Source organism: Pterocles gutturalis, unplaced genomic scaffold (genome assembly GCF_000699245.1).
Source record: "Pterocles gutturalis isolate BGI_N339 unplaced genomic scaffold, ASM69924v1 scaffold43280, whole genome shotgun sequence".
NCBI lineage: Eukaryota > Metazoa > Chordata > Aves > Pterocliformes > Pteroclidae > Pterocles > Pterocles gutturalis.
Window position 1 is genome coordinate 45,024 of NW_010145117.1, and position 20,681 is coordinate 65,704.

The 20,681-nt window shown below is 37.4% G+C and overlaps 1 protein-coding gene across 2 annotated transcripts in view; it reads right to left on the reverse strand.

Annotated features, from left to right (window-relative positions):
• Positions 1-19,706, reverse strand: part of SYNJ1 (synaptojanin 1) — a 59,714-nt gene extending 40,008 nt beyond the window's left edge. Inside the window, exons 1-8 of one of the 2 annotated variants that reach the window (XM_010085286.1) lie at positions 19,565-19,706; positions 8,214-8,300; positions 7,541-7,808; positions 4,935-5,160; positions 3,594-3,677; positions 2,742-2,803; positions 2,075-2,171; positions 594-763 (exon numbers count right to left, since the gene is read on the reverse strand). In XM_010085286.1, coding sequence (XP_010083588.1) covers positions 594-763; positions 2,075-2,171; positions 2,742-2,803; positions 3,594-3,677; positions 4,935-5,160; positions 7,541-7,808; positions 8,214-8,300; positions 19,565-19,688 — 1,118 coding nt within the window. In that variant the 5' untranslated portion in view covers positions 19,689-19,706. The remainder of the gene's footprint in view (positions 1-593; positions 764-2,074; positions 2,172-2,741; positions 2,804-3,593; positions 3,678-4,934; positions 5,161-7,540; positions 7,809-8,213; positions 8,301-19,564) is intronic. The other variant, XM_010085285.1, reaches the window with a different exon arrangement.
• Between the last annotated feature and the right edge of the window lie 975 nt (positions 19,707-20,681).

Below are 20,681 nucleotides of genomic sequence, written 5' to 3' on the forward strand. Positions count from 1 at the left end.
CCTGCTGAGATAAGAACAGTCTTTGTTCTAGGAAGAGGGGTGGGGAAATAGACACAGAAATACAAGTACAGCAGGACTGGGAAGTACAGAGCAGGGCAGAAAACATGCATCCCATTCATACTTTGTGGAGAACTGAACGTGTCAAATGGGGGATCCAGGTGCATACAGATTTAGAAAAAGATTGCATTGAACATAAACATTTACAACAAACAGAAAATTATATACTCCTTCACTGAGGAAAATATTAATAACGTTATACAGGAAGACTGAAAACATTCATTGTTTAATCCCATGAGGTGCACCCAAGAAAAAGGACCAAAATTATGAGGTCAAAGTCCTGAAATGAAGTCATGCCCCATCAATGTCTCAGAGATATTTTCCATTAAGATTTTTAGAGCATATTCAGAACGAGACAAAATTTTCATAGAGTAAAATAAACGACTCATATTTCAGTTGTTGAGCATCATCTTGGATACAATAAAAACACAATAACATACGTAACATTTTTTCTCTTATATTTTTGCTAAGGGGTGAAAAGCATCCCAGAACCATAATTTAATTTGAAGAAGTTTACTGAAGTTATAGACACAAACCTTTTAACTTCCTTTCCATCAAAATAAAAAAATCCACACTCTAAGAATTTCTGGACTTGAGGTTTAAGCACACTGTGTAGTTTTTCTGCCTTTCCACCTTTAACCATTTGATGATAGTCAAAGTTCACCATTTTGATATCAGCTGAATGTTCAGATGCTTTCAAATGGCTCTAATGTTGTAAAAAAGAGAAGAAAAAAGTACAAATGCACCAATATCTGACACACAGTAGTATAAGCTAAATAAGAGGCTACAAATATTTTTAAAGTTTTATTAGCTATCTTGTTGATTACACGCTTTCTCTTAGGTAAAATGAAACTATTTTTATCATTGTTGTTCAACAAATCATTCAGAACTAATTAATATTTCGCCTGTGTTTTTTCTTTTTTTCTTGTCACAGTCCAAGTCAGTTTTTTCCTTACTATACTAGGGGGCACCAAGACAGTCTACAGCCTCTTCTACTGTTAAAACACTTCAATTTGCAGAGTTGTTTCAGTGGAAACCTCTTTCCTTAACAGTCATAATTTCAGACATGCCTGCCAGCAATGGGGACTCAGCAAACACTGCATAAACTACTACTGAAACAAAAGACAAATTATTTACGTTGCGGTGGAGGGTGGCTTGAGAAAAACGTTCCCTAATATTCCCTGAAAAATCTTGAAGTGCTCACAAAATCTTTGTTGGCAAAGCTATGATCTGCATTGGGCACTGATATGCATCTGGGAGCACTCATGCCTCCTACCAGGATAGCCAGATATAGAGAAGATACCAGTGAATGGCCTAAACTATTAAACCATTATAATACAAAGGGAAAAGGAAAAAGGGAAACAACAGATGGCTATTGACATGTTCTCTGGCTTCAGACAGAACTTCTCAAATTGTCAGTGTTTATGGACTACAACGTGACAGTTATTTTTAACCTAACTAGTGGGAATTCATGAAAATGGCCACTTGTAGTTAACATCTTGGGAACAAACATTTCTACTTAATCATGAAGCAGCTTTTATGATTAAATTGATAAATGAATTAATGATTTTTAAAAAATATTACGGAATATATCCAGGAATTCCAAGGGAAAGATTTTTAAAAGAAGAAACACCACAGTATTAAATACCACAAAGTATCATTTATTTATTCACCAATTTTATAGTGCAAAAAAGATTTGTTTTATAAATACACCACTAATAAGCATAAAATAAGAAAATAACTGAAAATCCCTCAACACTGTCTGTTCCTGTTATAATTTTTCAGTAAAGTAACCAATCTGAACATAATCGAACAATAATTGTACATAGAGTTTTAAAAATTTATTTCACATTATATATCTTAAGCAGTGCTTTTATGAGGAATACCATTTTAGCCAAAAGTGGCAGTTCCTCCAGAGCACAGCACACCTGTTTCATTTTTCAAAGGCTGTATAAAAGCTTCAACACAAACAGGCAAATTCCAAGTATATGCACAGTGAGGGAATTGTCATACTCACCTGAAAAGCTTTGCTGAGCATGTGCTCCCCTTCTTTTGCCCCAAGTAAATTTACAATAATTTGCTTGCCATATAGATTCTTAAGAGTTTGAAAATGCCTGTTAACAGAAGAAAAATTACACATTCATCTTCTGGCATGCAGAAAATTAACACGAACACCTGCAACACTGACTGAGATGCTTCAAATACGTACTGGGTACTCTAATAACTGCCACAAGCCTTTTAGTAGGTCATGTCCAGAAAAATCAATGTAACTCAATAATAGCATACATCCATTGACTGCTATTTAATTAGAATAATAGCACCAATTTAACAGCATACATTTAGTTAAAACCATAAGGCTGTGAAGTTGAATTGTCATGGCAGGAATAAAATAAAAATATAAATTTTACTTTTATACAGCAGCTGACAAATATAGATTATTCAATGTTAATGTGCTATAATTTTTGTTTTCATTTTAACAAAGTATCGCTATTTTAAATTTTCTTCAAACTTGTCAACAAAGCACTCAAAGGCACAAGCAATTCTGGAGAAGTTTGAAAAAGCTGCCCAGGCAGTTTGCTGAATCACACAAAGCCTCCCATTTGAAATAACATATCCTATCCCTCTGATGCATCACTTATCAGAGGTTTATAGTGTATTAACAAAAACATAAAACATTCTGTCACCTGTCAAAAGCTGGTGCGTTCGCCTCAAAACCCCTTGACATTCTGACACGATGGGATCCCACCTATGACATGAAGATTACATTATTTGTCTTTACACATTTGATTAATCATTCTCCAAAGACCTCTTATGATCCTAAATAAGGCCTAAAAATTCATTTTGCTTTCTAAATGGAATCTCCAAAATTTTTTTCTGCTTGTTATGGTGTGCATTATTTTAATAGGCTTTTCTTAAATGCCTCTTCTTTTTTCTAAAAAAAAGCATTTTTTATTTAATATACTTAGTCATATCATCTAATTACTTCTTGTTTTGAGTAAAAGGCATGTAAATGTTTCAGCAGTTCTATTCCAAAATGCTTATATATCTAGTTTAAAGAACCTAGAGTCACCGTAAGGCATGAACTTGTTTTAATCTTCCCTGTAAAAATTGTATCATGGTAGTAGTTACTGATACAATCCCTCTTCCGAGAAAGCTGGGATTAAGCTATATTACAGTGACTCTTGATCCATTGTGACTTATTGAAAAGACCTATCCTCAAGAACAATTCAGAAGAAAACAGTCTCTTTGGGTGGCCTTAGATAACCTGTTTTAAAATAGCAATTTAAATCCAAACAGAAAAACTCAGAACTTCAAAGAGAATACATCTAAAATGCAATGGACATTCAAATCTTGTGCAAAACAGCATTCGGAAATGAGTAGCAGCCTCAGTGAATCAAACAACAGCACCAACTTGCTCCCAAAGGACTGACTCATCCTGACAGGTAACTGCACAGAAAAGACTAAACACTACTGTACGATGTTTAAAAAGACATTAAAAAGAATTATCTGTATAATTAAATCTATCTTCTGCTTACCTGCAGGCCTGGCTGTTCCCAAAATAATGGAACAGATCCTCGAATCTGTATGAAAGATGACACAGAATCATCTAAAAATATCACCTGTTAAGAAAAAAAAAAAAAAGAAAGCCCAGTATGAATAGGTTTTACAGAGTGTAAGGTTTTAGGTTTCTTAGCCTTAGCTAAACACAGAATAAATAAAATATATTAACATATTCCACACTACAAGCTAAAATATTGTGCTCATTAGACTTTTCTCTCTATCCCCTCTGAACAATTAATAAAAGAAGTTCTGGCACTCCCATGCTTCCTTGCAGAATCATGATTCACAGCATCTAAGAAAATACAGCAAGCTCTTATTATTTGGGCCAGAATGACTTCTGTGCTAAGAGTAACCTGTTTTAAAAACTTGGTAAGCCCTTCCTGTAGGAACAGTTAAAATGTACACCAATGCACAGAAAATAACAATGCAGCCTACTCAGAACACCTGCACAGATTCTGTGCATCAGAATCCTAAATACAATGGTCTGTTAAGTATACAGGGAATGAAACTTTAAGCGGAATGATATGCCACAGTCATCTAGTGACATTAGCCTGCCAGGAAACTTCGAAAGAGAAATTGTAACAACAGTGTTCTGACTAAACTCCTGAAATTACAAGTGTACAACCAGAGCCCTTCCGGGTTAAAATCCTACTGAAGTCACCTAGGCTTTTTGCAAAGAGTCAGTGAGTCAACCAAAGATACCTACGCACATGAATACAGCTGCAGGAACAATATCTTTGTAACTAGCATACTGTAAGGAGTGAGCAAAGAAAAGCCAGCAAAGAATGATTCAACAGCTTCTTGCATTTCTGTATAATAAGGGCAAACATATGCCATCAAATGCGGTAGAATTATAGTGGCTTTAAAAACTACCTTTCAGAGGAGCCGCGTTAAGTAACCATATGAATGCTTTTATCTTTCCTGAATCACAATTTAACATGTATTTGCCTAAAATATCTTTGCTTGTTTCTAAGGTCTTCTACTAGCTCAGGCCAAAAGAAATATATGATCACCTACAGCTCAGGAGTTTGAAGGGAAGTACAGCCACCTACAGCAGTTCAGCTGATGGATAACAGCTTCTTAAGCTATTGAAACTTCAGACTCATGCAAGCCCTTACCCTAAGCTACACTAAAAACCAAGATCATCAAATTATGTAACCTACTTAGATTCCTTATATAGCAGCAAAGGAACTATTCCAACATCTGTTGGTTACAGACTTGACTTGTGATCTGTTGATTGAGGGCAAAAAAACTATCCACACACATGCTTATCTTGAGTTCATCAGCCAAGCAATGTGCACTGTAGTGTAACATACCTGCTCTGTTTCAACAAAATTAGCAACATGACCATCATCGTTTGTTCCCCTGACATTAAATCTGGTGCCAGCCCGTTCACAGCTTAGTCGTGAAATGAGACAAGCCTTTGCCTGCTTGTGAGCCGCATAAATTGTCCTTATCTCCACTCCTCCACACATGAGACGTAACAACCAGTCATCACAGTTCACACCATAGTGCTTCAGATGTAAATGCAGTGACTGGTTCCTATCAGGAAAAAAACATAATAAAATAACTGGAAGAAAATAAAATACAGCTCAAATTGTTCAGCCAGCTAGTAACTTCTTATATTTTACATCCACTACTACAAATAAGAAAATGAAAATATGCATGTTATAGTTTTATGATATAACTCTTATTTAAGCACACTTGAAATAGCAAAGTTTACAAGAGAACAGCTTAAACATCTGCACAAGAAGAATATGAGGTGAAGCCATTAATTTTATTGACCTTAAAAATTGTTACGGCCTTTGCTCTTCACCCAGCAAAAACCAACACCCCAAGCTTGTTTATATTCCTCCACTCAGCCTTCCTTTGAGAAACCAAAGATTACAGACTCTGGGAAAAGCAATCCAGAATTCCAGTTATGGGGTTACCTTTTGTGATGGGTAATGCACCATTCAATTTCACATCATAAAATAAAGCTAGAAAAAAATTGTCAACGTACATTGATTATCTCTATTATACATCACCATAGTGCATCACTTGCTCAGACAAGCTTCCAGAAATACATTCAGAGCCACCTGATTTTCAAATTTCTGTAAATATCTATTTCAGGGTTAAGTGTTGGTACATTATATACTGCATATACCATTCTCTAATACCAATTTCTGCTCAAATGAAAGAAAGATCCACAATATGGATATACCTGTGCATTACGTAGTATCCATCAATACTGCAGTAAGTAAATAAGACTAAAGTTTGGGTTTTGTGAGGTTTTTTGTAGGGCTTGGCTTTTGATCTTCTTTGGAAACATTCACTTGTATAAAAAGGAAGTAAAGTTTTATGCTTAGCAAAGAAAAATGTAAGATGCCTGCTTTTGTCACTGTCCAGAAAATTGTACTGTGATTGCAAACAACATACTTGGTACAAAGATTGAAGCTATTAACTTCAATTATAGCCTTTTCATTCTAAACTTCCAATTTAAAAATATTTGCAACTTATCAAACACCTCAGGTCAATCATTAAGGAAAATTCAAATCCCATGAATCAAGCATGCATTCACTTTACAGAAACGTATACAGATGCATTACAATAACAGAATGAGAAAGAAAACAATATTATTTCCCTGGGCAATCTGAGACTGGAACTTTTGAACAGAAAAAGCCCAAGAAAGCTTACTGAAGCACATAAGCAGAATACTTTCTGTTATTGACTTTTAGTGTTTACATTTCTAGATCTTGGAACCTGGGACATTCCATCCACTTCCTGCAAGGACTGATTCTTACTGCAAAAAAGACAGGTAATACATGAAGTTTTATGACAGGGGTCAAAATCAGTCAAGCTAATTTGAACAGGGTCAACAGGCACCATCATTTCTCAAGCCTTGAAATACTGACTTATCAACAGAGAGTCCAGTCTTTTTCCAGATGCAGAGAGAGACAAACAGCTAGGTTCCTAGAACTCCTGTAAACCTACATCAAGGAAAATGTGTTTCTTAAGACTAGAGCTTATTTTCTATCTAAATACATGTATTTTGTCTTACATAGCAATCTAATCCTATTCCTCTATCTGACCACAACAGTGGCAAAGGCTAGAGGAGCACTGGCACATATGCCAAAGCTGGTTTAGTGACTTGTATATTGGACAGAAGAGGGGGGAGGATGTAGCTTTTCACCTGTTCTAACAGCATACTGACAAGTCTTCAGGACCCTTCCAAGGTTCATGGACACATACACCATTTTTAACAAAGGCTGAAAATTTGGGAGCAGAATTTCTTACATGACAGTATGCATCACTGGCATTATTTAAGCTGCATATTGGCAGAAACAGCAGTATTCCTTTTACCAATAATTCTCTCTGTGAAAACCTATACTTTATTCAAAATCATTCTGTAAAAAGATAGCAAGTTCAGCAGCCAAGCCACGTGCACTGTAGCATAACACACCTGCTCTGTTTCAACAAAATCAGCAACATGACAATTATCTGTCCAATAAAACTTTTAAAGTCCTTTCATATGTTGGAAACTCACTTGAAAACAATATATAAACATCACACCATTACAGAATCCAAAATGTTCAAAAGACTAAAATTTTCTTTAAAGCACCATTACCACACTCATTTAAAAAAATTGACAGACTTGATGAAGAATTAAGAGACACCAAAGCTGAAACACAGCATCGCAACAGCTGTTCAGATCAGAGTATAAAAACATAAGCAGTGTCTTCCAATTAAGAAACTTTGTATCATTAATAACAGACTTATGTCCTTAGAGTTAAAATAATGCTATTCTATCCCACCAACATTTGTGGGACAAAGGTGTACCTTTACGAGCTGATGAGGACAAGGATAAAAACTTGGCATAGATTAGTTTGTTCAGGCATGCATTATTCCATATCATGTCTGATAAAACACATTATGAACTCACCAGAAAAACCTATTGTCAGTGGTGTGCTCCTGCATGCTGCGGTGAGCATTGAGACTAAGATCTAAACTGACACCAGTTGCAGACCATGCAAAATAAAAGTTTCCCGAGTTCAAAACTTTGCGCACTTCTGAAATACGATCCTCATCTGTTGAATCAATTCGTAATGACACAAATTCAGTGGAAGTAACTCGAAAAACTTCAGAATCTTGAATCTTTCCTACAGACATGCATCCTGTTACTAGAACCAGATAATGTAGCAATGTGTCTCCTGCAAAACAAGAAAAGGCAGGAATTAACAGAATTAATCTTAGCAGAGTGTGATGCTGATGTATTTATATGCTTAAATGCACACAATCTGGCCCCAGTTTGCCTGAAAAAAGTACAAAAAGAACCAACATCAAGAACTCAATCTTAAGGTCTATAGAAGAAAAGGAAACACAAACAGGAGATATTGTGCTGCACACAACAGGGATTGTGAAAACGGAAGTTATTTTGGTCCACTCCCTTATTTCTGGGAGTACTCCAAACTTGCGAGTTACTCTACAAAGTCAAAAAATAGAAAGAAAAATAGAGCCTGGTTCCTGTTGCGAAGATCCTGTGCTGTGCAGTTTTACAGGAGCAGCGCAATTTTCTTTCACAAATGAAAAATTAAGGTTTTACATATTTTACTCACCAAGATTTAATCTTAATACCCCCAAGAGCCCATATGCATCCATTACTTTGGAGTAGGTATTCTTGATTGTGTCTTTTTCTGCAGAAGCTATGGAGAGAAAACGTAATATTTTATGATATAAAAGACCATACAATATGGCAAGCAGAATGAGTCCACTCCAAACTGAAAATCCAAGAGATTACAAAAGTAGCACTTATGTGAAACTTCCAGAAAGAAATCAAAATGTATGAGCATATGACATTTTACAATGGAAAATGAGTATTTGATTTTATGACAAAGTATGATCATGCTATGCTTTTAGGCAACAAAAAAGGACTTGCAAAAACTCCAAGTGATATTAAAGGAGAAAGCTGGCATTTTTAACATCATCATCACCTAATATAAAGAATATCTAAAACACAGGCAAATGAGTTCCATGAGAACGCTCTTCTGTGACTGGTTAAAATGAGAGTACTGTTAAATGCTGCTTTTTTCCCCCCCAAAAAATTATCCTTTTTCTCCAACAATAAATCCATGATGTGGCAGTATTATTTCCAGATAAGTGAACAAGATTATCACAAGTGTATTTTAACTATTTTTAGACATATTCCAAGCAAATCAAACTCCTGTAGATCCACAACATAATGGCATTTAAAAGCCACGTCCTAGATTAGGAAAACACAACTTTCATAGACATTTTTTTTTTAAAGTAATATTTAGAAGAAATTAAAGTATATCTGCCATTATTTACCTGGGAGTTAACAGTATCGTACACTTTAGAACTTTAATCAGCACTTGAAAAACCAGGCCCGCAAGCTTGACTGCCGAGCCAGGCAACAGAGAGGCTGCACGGCACAAACCAGCTTCCACTTGTCCTGAGCTTTTGCTCATGATTGAGGCTGCACCGGAAGCACAAAGATTTCCAATTCCAGCTGTGCCACTGGATCCCCAGGGACTGAGATTTCTGGTTCACCAAGGATCAGCACCTACTCCCTCCTCAGAAATGATCTGCTAATTAATTTTCACTTTGACACTAAAAAAATCAGAATTTGACATAAAGATTAAATTGAAACACCGATTGGCCTGGCATTCTGCTGTGCTCTCTCAAATGAGCTATATCTACTTTAGGATCGCTGTTGTGAATCTTTCTAATGAGTATTCCCTAAGCTTAGCATAACCCTGCCTATGCACAAGCATATCCCTTCTGTTCAAATATCTGCCAGCTCTATTATTAAAGTGGATCAGAAATTACAATAGAGATGAAACAATTATTTGACCTCAGCCTGAAATGTAAGCTCTTTCAATGTCTTATTAAGTGCATTTAAAAAAAATAAAATCTTTTTAACTATTTGCACTGATATGCCATATTCCTATAATCCAGATGCTAAAGAGAGTTATAGCAGCATGATTTTTTCCAAAGTCCTCACCCATAGTAAGTGCTAAGACTCTCAGCCAATCTAAACCCATTGTTTACAGATGGTGATTTTGTCAGCATCACCAAAACTTGTTTTTCTTAACCAGATCACCATCAGCCTGGAAAGAACAATGTATAAACTTCAAAACCTGTTTCTTTCAACCCATTTTTCCAGCAAGCATTGAATGATGTCAACCTATTCTTCTAAACTCAATTTTCAGTTACCAGAGAACTGCCATGTTCTTCTTTCATATTTCAAATTATTAATGAAAGATGAAGTTTAGTTTCAAACTTTTTGCAGGATTTTTCTTAAAGGTTCCTGTCAGCATTTAATGACATTTCAGAACTATGTCTTTTCCATCTTCTATGGACTAATTTTCTTTTTCCATGGCATAGAATGCCTGTTACCCTTGCTAAGCCTTAATATCTAAATACCCAAAGTAAATTAAGCAATATGGGCTTTGCAAATTCAGATCAACAAAAAAAGCCACTGCTTATAAAGCAGCAAAAAGTTGCAAAACAAAATAAATAGAAATAGAAAAACTTACTGTGGCTAGCCAGGTACCAACCAACCGAATTTCATGCCATGTTTTTCAGTTACATTAGATCTAATACAGCATGAACTCTGAGCAAAGCTGTTCCAAAGTGAGCATGGAAGTATTCATATCTCACGCTGCCTGTGCTTTTTCCCTTTTTTTTTTTTTTTTTTTTTTAAGGCCAAAATTCACATGAGAAAATGGCAAACACCACACACATCAGAAGGTTCGCTTCATCCATCCTGCCCTGGCCCATCCTCACCTACCCCCCAGGTTTCAGCCACTGCCTCTGCAGAATCCGAGTCTAGGTGCAAGACACGTTTAACAGGCCCCGCAGCAGACAGCTGGGACGCAGAAGAGCTTATATGCAACACCCTCCTACCACCCTCCCATAAGGCACATCATACCTACTACACGTTACAACTTTATAACACAAATTTGTACAACAGCTTCCCCTTCATTGAGGGCACCCATTTGAACTTCTAGCCATCAGCATTCACAAAACCTGAAAGAATTATGAGATTTCGTGATGACTGATATTAGCCAATATAGGGGGATAAAAAATGGTTATCACATAAACCTCCTTCTCCTTAAGAACCCAAGCTAAAAAGAGACCAGCCACAACAGTAGCACTGATAACAGAAAAGGGAGCAACTCCGCAGCACCGCGCTGCTGCCTTTCCTCCACTGCAGCAGCACCCGCCCACGCTGCACAGGGATGTTTTAGATGGCTGACTGCAGCAGTGCTCAGGCTGCTTTCGGGGTAAAGCACAATAGGGGACTTCCCACAATCAGGAGTGCTGCAGTATTAAGGAACAGCATTTAAGTTCTCTGAAAACCTAGATGAAATCAGGAACAAGACACAGCTACACCACACTCCTTTCCATTTTCTTCCATTTGAACGGTTGGGACACCATGGGGATCGGGGCACTGGTAGCCATGGGAGGCTCCCCCAGGGAGGCCAGGCAGGCTCGGGGCAGCCCAAGCCCAGGACAACAGCTACCTCCGCGGGGATGGGCCAAGGCCAGGACAGGATGTCAGTCTGTGGGCAAGGGTCCAGGCCTGGTGAGGGTAACCAGGGCCAGATACAGCCCCAGGACAGCCAGGCAGGCCACGGCGACAAGGGCAGGCCAAGGCTGGGCTGGGACATCAGCCTGGCTCGGCAGGGCCCACGTCCAGGCTGGACAGGGCTGTGGTGAGCTGGAGAGCAGCACTTTGCTGCAGCGTTGCTGGGACAGAGACCAATAACCCTGAGGGGACTGAAACAGTGTCCTGGGCTATGGGCAATGTGAGGGAATTCCCAGGGGGGCTGGGCAGGGACAGTCAGGGCTGGTGGTGTCCTCAGCGCCCTCACAGGAACAAGCAGTAATGCTATGAAAACACACAATTGGTTATACAGCTGGCTTAGACCAAAAGGCCGTTTAGCCTCCAAACATTTACAAGAGTTTCCTGAACCAGCACCTCCACCAGTGCCAGCCACAAGGATGCCTTTCATTTATGGATGCTAAAAGAAAAAAAAAAAAGAAACACTGAGGCCAGAGTTTAATCTATTACTGACTGCCCACTGCACATGGTATTTCCCATTTCTGAAGATAAAAAAATTAAATTTGCAGGTTTTCACATCACTTCGTACCAAACAGTGTGAATAACAACACGAGTGCTCTGGAACCACTCAGATTCTCCCCATAAGTATCATATTTAACTCTTCCTTCTTCACCAAAGCGTAAGCTCCATGACAATCTATGCTCTGTCACTTCATTTAGCACGAAAGTCACTGGATACAGCTGGATCTGCTAGAGCCGCTGAAGTTACAAAAATACATGGCTAAGACCCCATTGCTATAATACTTTCTATCTAGTGTATGCAAAACCAACTTTCAGTTTCCTCTGTGAACAGCTGAAATTACCAGCTGGGTGAACTGCAGTTTAGAAGTTAAACCAAAGCAAGGCTAAGGTAATCCTGACAGGAGAGACATTTCCAAGAGCATTTCCTCATTTCCTCTGTAACATTCTTAATGAATGAGAACATCTCTTCCCCAGTATGGTAGGTTGGCCTGCAGCCATGAGAACCCTTTTGACTCTGACTTACGAGCTCCGTATCTTGAAAAAAAAAATGCATCTAATATAAATATGCACTAAGAAAAACATAAAGTCCTACAAATTAATGAACCTACTTCTCCTTGAGAAATTGACTTCTCTATTTATTCATCTTTAAATAGCTGGAAGTAAGCAAACACAATTAAGGTTGTCTGAAAAAAACATAAAACCCTGTCACTCACTAAGAACAACAAATTAAGACATGCGACTTCTAAAGACAGAAATTACCAGCTGGAATTACAACTTTCATCCATAACACTGGATTTAACAGGTTTTTAAATTATACTGTAGAGGAGCACTAAACAGTAGACAAGGTAAGTATACATACGTCTCTGTATAAAGATGGACACACAACATTACGAGGCAGTATTTCTTCTATTACTTTGTGTCAGTCCAGATGCTAAGCAGAAAGGAAATTAAAAGCAGCTTCTGTTTAACTCACTACATTAATTAGATTCAAGTTGACTTATTTCTAAAACAGAAGTAATGACTCGCTCTTTTAGCGGTACAAAAAAAAAAAAAAAAACCAACCCCACAACAATTTTAATATGGTTTTCAGGTCAAGCTGTAATGCATTCTTGTGGAAAGCCAGCAAGTCTCATTTGTAGTGAGACAAAGAATAAAATAATTGTGAATCAACCTTCATTAAAAATTTAATTGGTCATAGTATCTTTAATTGTTAACATCTAATTTGTTCCAAGTTAAATCACAAGTGTGCGTCGTAATAATCACCCCTTATCAATCACTGACTCATTTAAGAAAGGTGACTGAACAAATTATTTTAAAGGGATTATGTCAGCCCTCTTACTGCTACACAAATGGAACCCCACTAAAAACCCTGTCTTCAGGACAACTTGACTCAACATGTATTCTGCTTAATTCCAGATTAGAAGTTAGTTTTGCAATTTTAACAAGAATTATAAAGCTAAGATCCCATTAAAAGTTATCATTTAGGCTTTCTACAGTTCTGTTCTCTTCTTGGTGGGTTCACAAGGTGTCGCGATGACACATTACAAGCTAGTGGCTACAATTTCCAGCTAGAACATGGGACACTGAGCTGGGAACAAAGACACACTCCCGAAATTACATCAACTTCATTCAGATACAAGACCTCTCATTTAAGTTAGATGAGAAAAAGCTCATGCTACCGTCCCTTTAAATGTTTAAAATCTGAAAAAAATATGAACTATTCTTACACAGTTTGGTTTTGAGTTTTCAAGATTGAGGTTACCAAGTTTTCTGTCAAATTAGGACCATTAGACTTCTGGTATTTAAATTAAAGCTAACACTAATAATACCATATAGGTGACATTAAAATCAGAGTTTAGTCACCACTTCAATTTATAAATCAACCAACTGAAGAACCATTTTTTGACTTTTGATACTTTACTGACATGAATAGATGCACAGAAAACTGGACAACAACTGATATTTAAATCTGCCATAATTCATATTATATTTGCTTTGAATTAATAGGGCGTTTTTTTCCCCCATTCTATTTGCTAGTTCAAATTATGAGGTATCATTATTCACTTCACAAAGACATTTTTATGTACATGACTTAAGACTATGGGGAGAAACCCCCAAATAACAAATCACCTCTACACAGCAAAGAAAAAAATCCCAGACATCTCTAGATGTTAGCAATTATATTTAAATGCTACACATCAGGAAAAAAAAAAAAACACTGTTCAGAAGAACAAAAAAGAAATAATAGTAATAGATGGGCAAATAAAAGGCTTGGTTGCTTTAACACTAATTTTTAATACTATGCAAATTTTCTTCACAAAATGCATAATTTCAACTAACACCACTGAAGAGGGGGAACAAAAACAAACTGAGAAATAAAAGTGTGAAAACAAAGCTGACCTACGTAACAGCCTACAAGCACATCCTTTCCATCACATTTGGGCTTTCTGACCCAGTTACATGTTCTCCATTGAAAACAAAACTTTATAGTACCAATAATCTACAAAGATTTTCTTCTAATACTGAATGCTTTGATTAAAATATAGTTATTTTACACGAAAGTCAACTGTTTTAATTTTTGCCTGTAAAAGACAATTCACCAAACTACAAAGTTTTCAATTTAAATATATGCTACCATACAAAAAAGCTACCAAATCATCTGAAATATAGAAATGCTAATTAGTTTTTCTAAAGTATGTCTGGCTAACTCCAGAAGTATGCAAGCTAGGCTTCTTAACAGACATTTAATTAGCAGGAGCTATCATTCACTGGATGTCCAGTAGGGCAAACCCAAGACTTTTACTACCACTTATATCACCACAGAAATGAAAATTTACCGAATTCAAAAGGGAACATTCATAGTTATTTGTTGCCAGTGAAATGCCTTGTTAAAATCATGCAAAGGACTGTGGCACACATACAGAATAGTCTTTACTATTGCTGTAAAGCTAGTCTACCTTAAGAAGCAAAAAGCCTTCAGATTCTGTTGTAACTAACTTCTTTTTAATATTTACAGAACTGTGGGACAAATTCTTGCAGATCCATTATGCCATTCAAAGAGGTCACAGTCCTCCCAGGCAAGAGTTACTGCCTCCACCAACCTCCTGGGAAGATTCTCACTGTAATTCTTGTACTTTTCAAAGTGTGCTAGACTAGTGTATGTGGTCTTCGTTAAACTATGTGATTTTGTTGGAAATGCCTGGAAAGCAATGAGCAGAACATCTTTTCAGTATATTTGAAAGGACAGGGAATTCTGGTAGAATCCTATGAAAAGCACCTGATGACAGGAGGACAGGTCAGAGCCTTCTCCACCAGCACAGCTGCATGGTAGCTGTTGCTTCCCTGCAGCTTCTTAAGTGTTTTAAGATACTGTTTAATGGGAAGGCGTAGTCCGGAAGGTGACACTTAGTCAAAATAGTAATAAAGACAGGAAGGTGAAATTACTGTTTGCCTTTGCATCCTAGTCCCTTCACACTGGTCCCTTCAAATTGGCTTCAGATGAACGCAATATTAAAATCAAAATACATTCAAAAATTGTTTCTACCACAACCTGTATTTGACCTTTCCTCCCTAACATAAAGACACTTTCCAGAGAACAAACTACTGCTTGAAGAATGTTAATTCGTATTATTGTACCTTTATATATGTATATAAATCAGGAAAACATTTATATTAAGCTTATTTTATAGGATCCCATCATGAGAAACAGAATGTAGTAATTTATTTTGAAATATTCTCCTTCTCTAGTTAAGGGGATGTGGTTCCACACAAAACTCTGTATAAACATTATCAGGAGGGAGGGAATCACACAGTGGCAGTTTATTACTGGTGGTAGCAAACATCAAAGGAAAAAAAAAAACCTCTGGTTGTGAGCATACAGAACATAACCCTCCTCAAAAATTATGTATGTATAGTAGCTCGTCATCAAATGTATCTGCCAGTATGCTTCTTTCCTGGGTGTCTAAGTTTCCTTAAGCACCCTTCCAACTTAAAATCTCTTGCAAAATGATTATATCCCATCTGCTACTGTGGACAGATAATAGCATATCTGCCCCCTCCCCCCAGCCCCAAGAATGCAGTGTGGAAGAATTTTATTTTTAAAAAGAAGTGGAATGTGAAAGGGTGATAGAGTAGCATTGCTAGACATGACTATGAACACCAGGAGGCCTGCCTGCACACAGGTTATTACAGCTCTTACTTTAGCTCTACAGAAAGCTCGGGGCAGGCACAGTGCCTCTTCCTGTTCACACCTGCTCCCTTCTCAGCTTTACCATAAGTTTGAAGTCAAAGGATGCGCACGAAGCTCCAGCAATCTTCACTCGGGGCTCAGTGTTTTCCCAGATGACAGAACATTCTCCTTTACTCATCGCAGGCGACAGGAGTAAAGACAGCTTCCCACTCATTTCGTTGTGACTCACCAGAGAGGAACAGGGAGAGAACACCCTCCCACTCAGTCAATGAAATCTTTACAGGTAAGATATCTCATTAGAGAGTCCCATTTCAAAGAATAAATATACTGTCTATTTTATATGTCAATAAGAAAAAATTATCTTCGACATCCTCCCACTAATTTCTAAACAAATTAGCAATGAAGCTGCTGACATTTAAAACTAAGTGCTCTTACAAGGCCTTGAGAAGCAAATAGGCAGCATCCCCTCGAACTTCAATATCTTGGGTTAACCCAGTACTAGGAATGAGGCAGTAAGAGATGTATTAAATACCTAAGGCAAGCAAAGTATTTCTCAGATGTTCTGGTTACAGTAGCGTTAGCTAATCCATGTTACAAGCAGTACATAGAACACTTCCAGCAGAAGCATGGCTTGGGCTGTTCCCATGTTAAGACTGAATGATCATGCAACAACCACCTCTGTGAACTATCCCTTTGACCTTCTTCCTTGCTTTCATCTTATTTTATTGACTTCAATAACAGATTCAGCAGACATACAACAGGCACAGCATATGAGTTGTACAGCATTTCATACAGAGGCCTAACTAAACCCTCTGAATCATCTTGCAATGCTTCATTGAATCTAAAGGGGATGAAGGTTAATGCAGTTATCCTTCCCTCAGCAAAATGACAGATGTACTTCCTTTAAGATGACATTTAAAGGATCAGTAAGCTTTCACTCCTTTCTCTTAGCCCATTTCAAATTCAAATTTCTATACATGGGTACCCCAGAACACGCAGTTCACTACAGCTCTCAGAACTGAACCACATGAAACACTTCTAATGGCAAAGCTTATTTCTCTAGGTTGTGCCTATTCTACATACAGGTATGAACTATGGTGAGTAGAAGGCTGAACACCTTATTTTACCCTCAGCGTTTATTAAAATCTTTTGAAAAATGCCTAACAGTTTGAGATCAGTACTGTCAATTTTTGTAGAGTCTAAAAAGTGCTAGCACCACCAGCAAAAAAAGATGAGTTTTAACAGTTTAAAAGGATGCTGTTCTGGATTTAAGTTGATTTTCCTATCTATTCACACTGATTTTACAAACATCTGGGGAATCTTCCCCAAGGGCCAGTCTTTCATTAACTTTGACTTTTAGATTTGTACCAATATCCAGAAGTCTGTAAGGCTACAGACTAGAATCTTCTGACTGGTTTCTGTGGCGTGACTAGAGAGATGGAGAAGTAGTACTTTACAAACCTTCCCCAAGCACTAATAATTGTACTCTTTTAAATATGTAGTAGAAAGAATAGATACCAGAAGTGAACAGCAAGCAGCAAAGAGGGGAAAAAACCCAACTCCTGAGATAGGGAACTCTAGCGCTTTTTCTGCTGTCAGTTCAAGGTTCTGACTGTGATCTTTCAACCATTAACAAAAGAATCATGTTTCAGTACCTAAAGAGTTTAGGTGCAAAAAGGGGATTAAAGCAAAATGGCACAGCTAACTATGAATTGGGAAAACATGCCCATTTACCAGACTGAAAAACAGAAAGCAGTTTACTGGTTAAGGTTACTGAAAGCACTATTCAGAGTAACTACTTCTAGCTAAGTATGAACATTTACTATGTTGTAATCTACCAATTAGAATACCAAGGACAAACTTTTACAGATTAATAGCATGTTTTTACTAAGTACAGAACCAAGGAATTTCAGTATGGTTACAGATTTTTTATTTTTAGAGAAGAAAGTTTACCCAGGTGCCTGCAGTGTATCACACCACAAAAAGCTACTAACTTACTGTCCTTTTAAGCATAACTTTAATGAATAAACTATTTTTAACACATTGTTCCTCAAGTAGCTTAAGCATATTCAGTAATTACTAAATAAATGTTAAAATAACTTTTTCCACAAATTGTCAAAACATTTTTACATCTACTCTATGAATTTCACTCAACCTGTTCACTACCTTTATGACTGGACACTTATTCCCAACCCAATCCACACTACGCGATGCCTTTCAAATACTGCTGGCAAAATCAATGAGATTATTTAAATACATAGTAAGAAGAAATCATATCAGAAAAAAACCTCTCAGAAACAGGAGAAAAGCACTCACTGTCTTTCACCTGGATCATCATACAATTACAGCTATAATGTCAATCATGCTGGCATGTCCCACTGCTAGGCCTCTAACAGTTAACGGCTGCTTGCTCTATTTGCACATTAAAGATGCGTATTAAGCTGTATGCTAGAGAGCACTTGTTCATACAGCCTGTCCAGTACAGATGACTCTCTGGCCCGACTTCTAAATACCCTACACAGCACACAGGGACGGTCAGGTGCCTCAGAAAGAGACCATGCCACTGCCAAGGAGCACACTCACATATAGGAGAGCCAGTTGTAAATACTGAAGAAAGGAAATGTATCTCAAGCCCCACACTTCTTTAGAAATCACATTTCTAACCCTGATTTTAGTTAGAGAACGCACTTCCCATTCAGCCTACTCCACAGTCTCAAAGACAGAGCACTCTCCTGAGAGGTAGGTCTTTGAGTCCTCTCAGACTTCAGGCAGTGAATCAAATCTCCATTTTCTGATCAGGTGCTCAGAATAGCTAGGCTAGAAAACCACAAACAGCCATCAAAATGAATTAATGAAAGAGCTATTGATTAAAAAATACTTCCATATTAAAGCTTTCTATAAAAGAGTTAAACAAGCTTAGAAACCATGTACAACCAGGTGCTCAGACTTTCTTTCTTAAGAATACAAATCAAACCACATTTTAAAACCCTATCTATAGGCTTCACGGATCTCTTCTGTACTTCTCACTTCAGTGTTCTCCTCCAACTACGACTTTAAAAAAAGGGAGAAGGGGCAAAAAGAATTTAAGGCAAACATTTATGCATTTATCACCAAAAACATGTAAAAAATAACTTTGCAGTGCAAGACAGCTTGCTCCAAATATTTACTCATTTTATTACAAGACAAATCAATACAGAGTCTCAAGATGGGTTAAAAATACAGGGACAAAATAAAGCTAAAAATCAAAAAGCCATCAAAAACCATGATACAAAATGACATGAAAAACAAATTAAGATGATATACCATTTAAGAACATAGAATTTTTTATTATGAAATATAACACAGAGAATTAGCTTTTCAATGAGGTATCATGGATTCAAAAGGAGAAAGTTGTTCAGAACCAAAGAAATAAGCAGATGTTGTTGGAAGCTATTAGAAGAAAACTTAGTATACATGAAAAGTACATATGCATGATGAAATCTAATTAAACGTGTAATATTCTCTCACAACAGATGAAGATGTCTTTTTTTTTCATTTAAATCAGAAGCCTTTCCAGTAGCAAATAAGAAAAGAGAATAGTTGCTTGCTCATATTCCACAAATAAACACCTTACACAATGTCAAGTCTGCCAACTTTTTACATTGTAGTTATCAAAACATATCAACTTACAGAGGACAGCCACAGCTCCGGACTCAAACATGAGACATTCTTCTCTGTTTCTGGTTTCCACTATCACACTGAATGGAAGTGGATCCAGCTTGTGATAGACACGATATCCTTTACTGAAAGCCATTTTGTGTTTATCAGAGGCAGCCCTGTCCAACATAAGATGATGTTAGTGAAACCTCCTTGTGCTTCCAGATACCTTCTGCTAAGCAGCTCTGACTTGCATCCTTTCCTAAGGTTTTTACATGTTTAACAAAAACAAACAACAAAAAAAGACCTGCTCGCTCTTTCTACCTCATGAGACTTATTTTATCTCATGTTCCAAAACAAATATAGGGACTGTGTAAAGACGACATAACAATGCTTCAAAACACAATTACCCATAGAAACATGTTTCAAAATAAAGGATTTATTTAAAAGCTTCTTAGAGACAACATGAATTTCTTTCACAATACTGAAAAAATAGGATTTCTTCTTAGAAAAAAAAAAAAAAAGGTTCTTTTGTCACCACAAATACTTAAGAGTGGCAACTAGCTTAATCACAAACTAATGCAAAATGCAGAGAGAGGACCAGAAGCCTGGGCAGGCTTCAATTTTTAGATCTATTTTACCGATTCTGACCTTGTACAAAAGAACAGTACATCTTAAATACATAAGCTGTTAAGACGTTTTGAAAGATCATACAAAAACGTTAACCTATTTTGGTTTGTTTTTTAATGAAAGCAGGTTTTTGTTTGGATTTAAACCCTCCCCTGCAGTAGCTGATGACTGAAACATTGCAGTATTGTACTAAGGAGACTGCCTGTAAGCCACAGAGGTAAGACCTTCCTTTAAAACAACAAAAAAACCCCCAAACAATAAGAAACTACAAACAAACGCGACAGCAGCTTCAGCTCAGGAAACATACAGCGAGGGAAGATTCTTCCTGAAAGCCAGAAGGGCTTTCTGCTCCCTCCCTTCCCTTCAGCTCAGCGCCCGTAACCTCTAGGGCGGACATGGACTTCACGCCACGCAACACGCCCCCCCTCCACCCCCTCCCCTGCAGCCTCAGCGGCCCGGCCCTTCACCCGAAGCCCCTCTCCCTTGGCGGGCAAGAGGAAAGGTGCCACCAACACCCGCG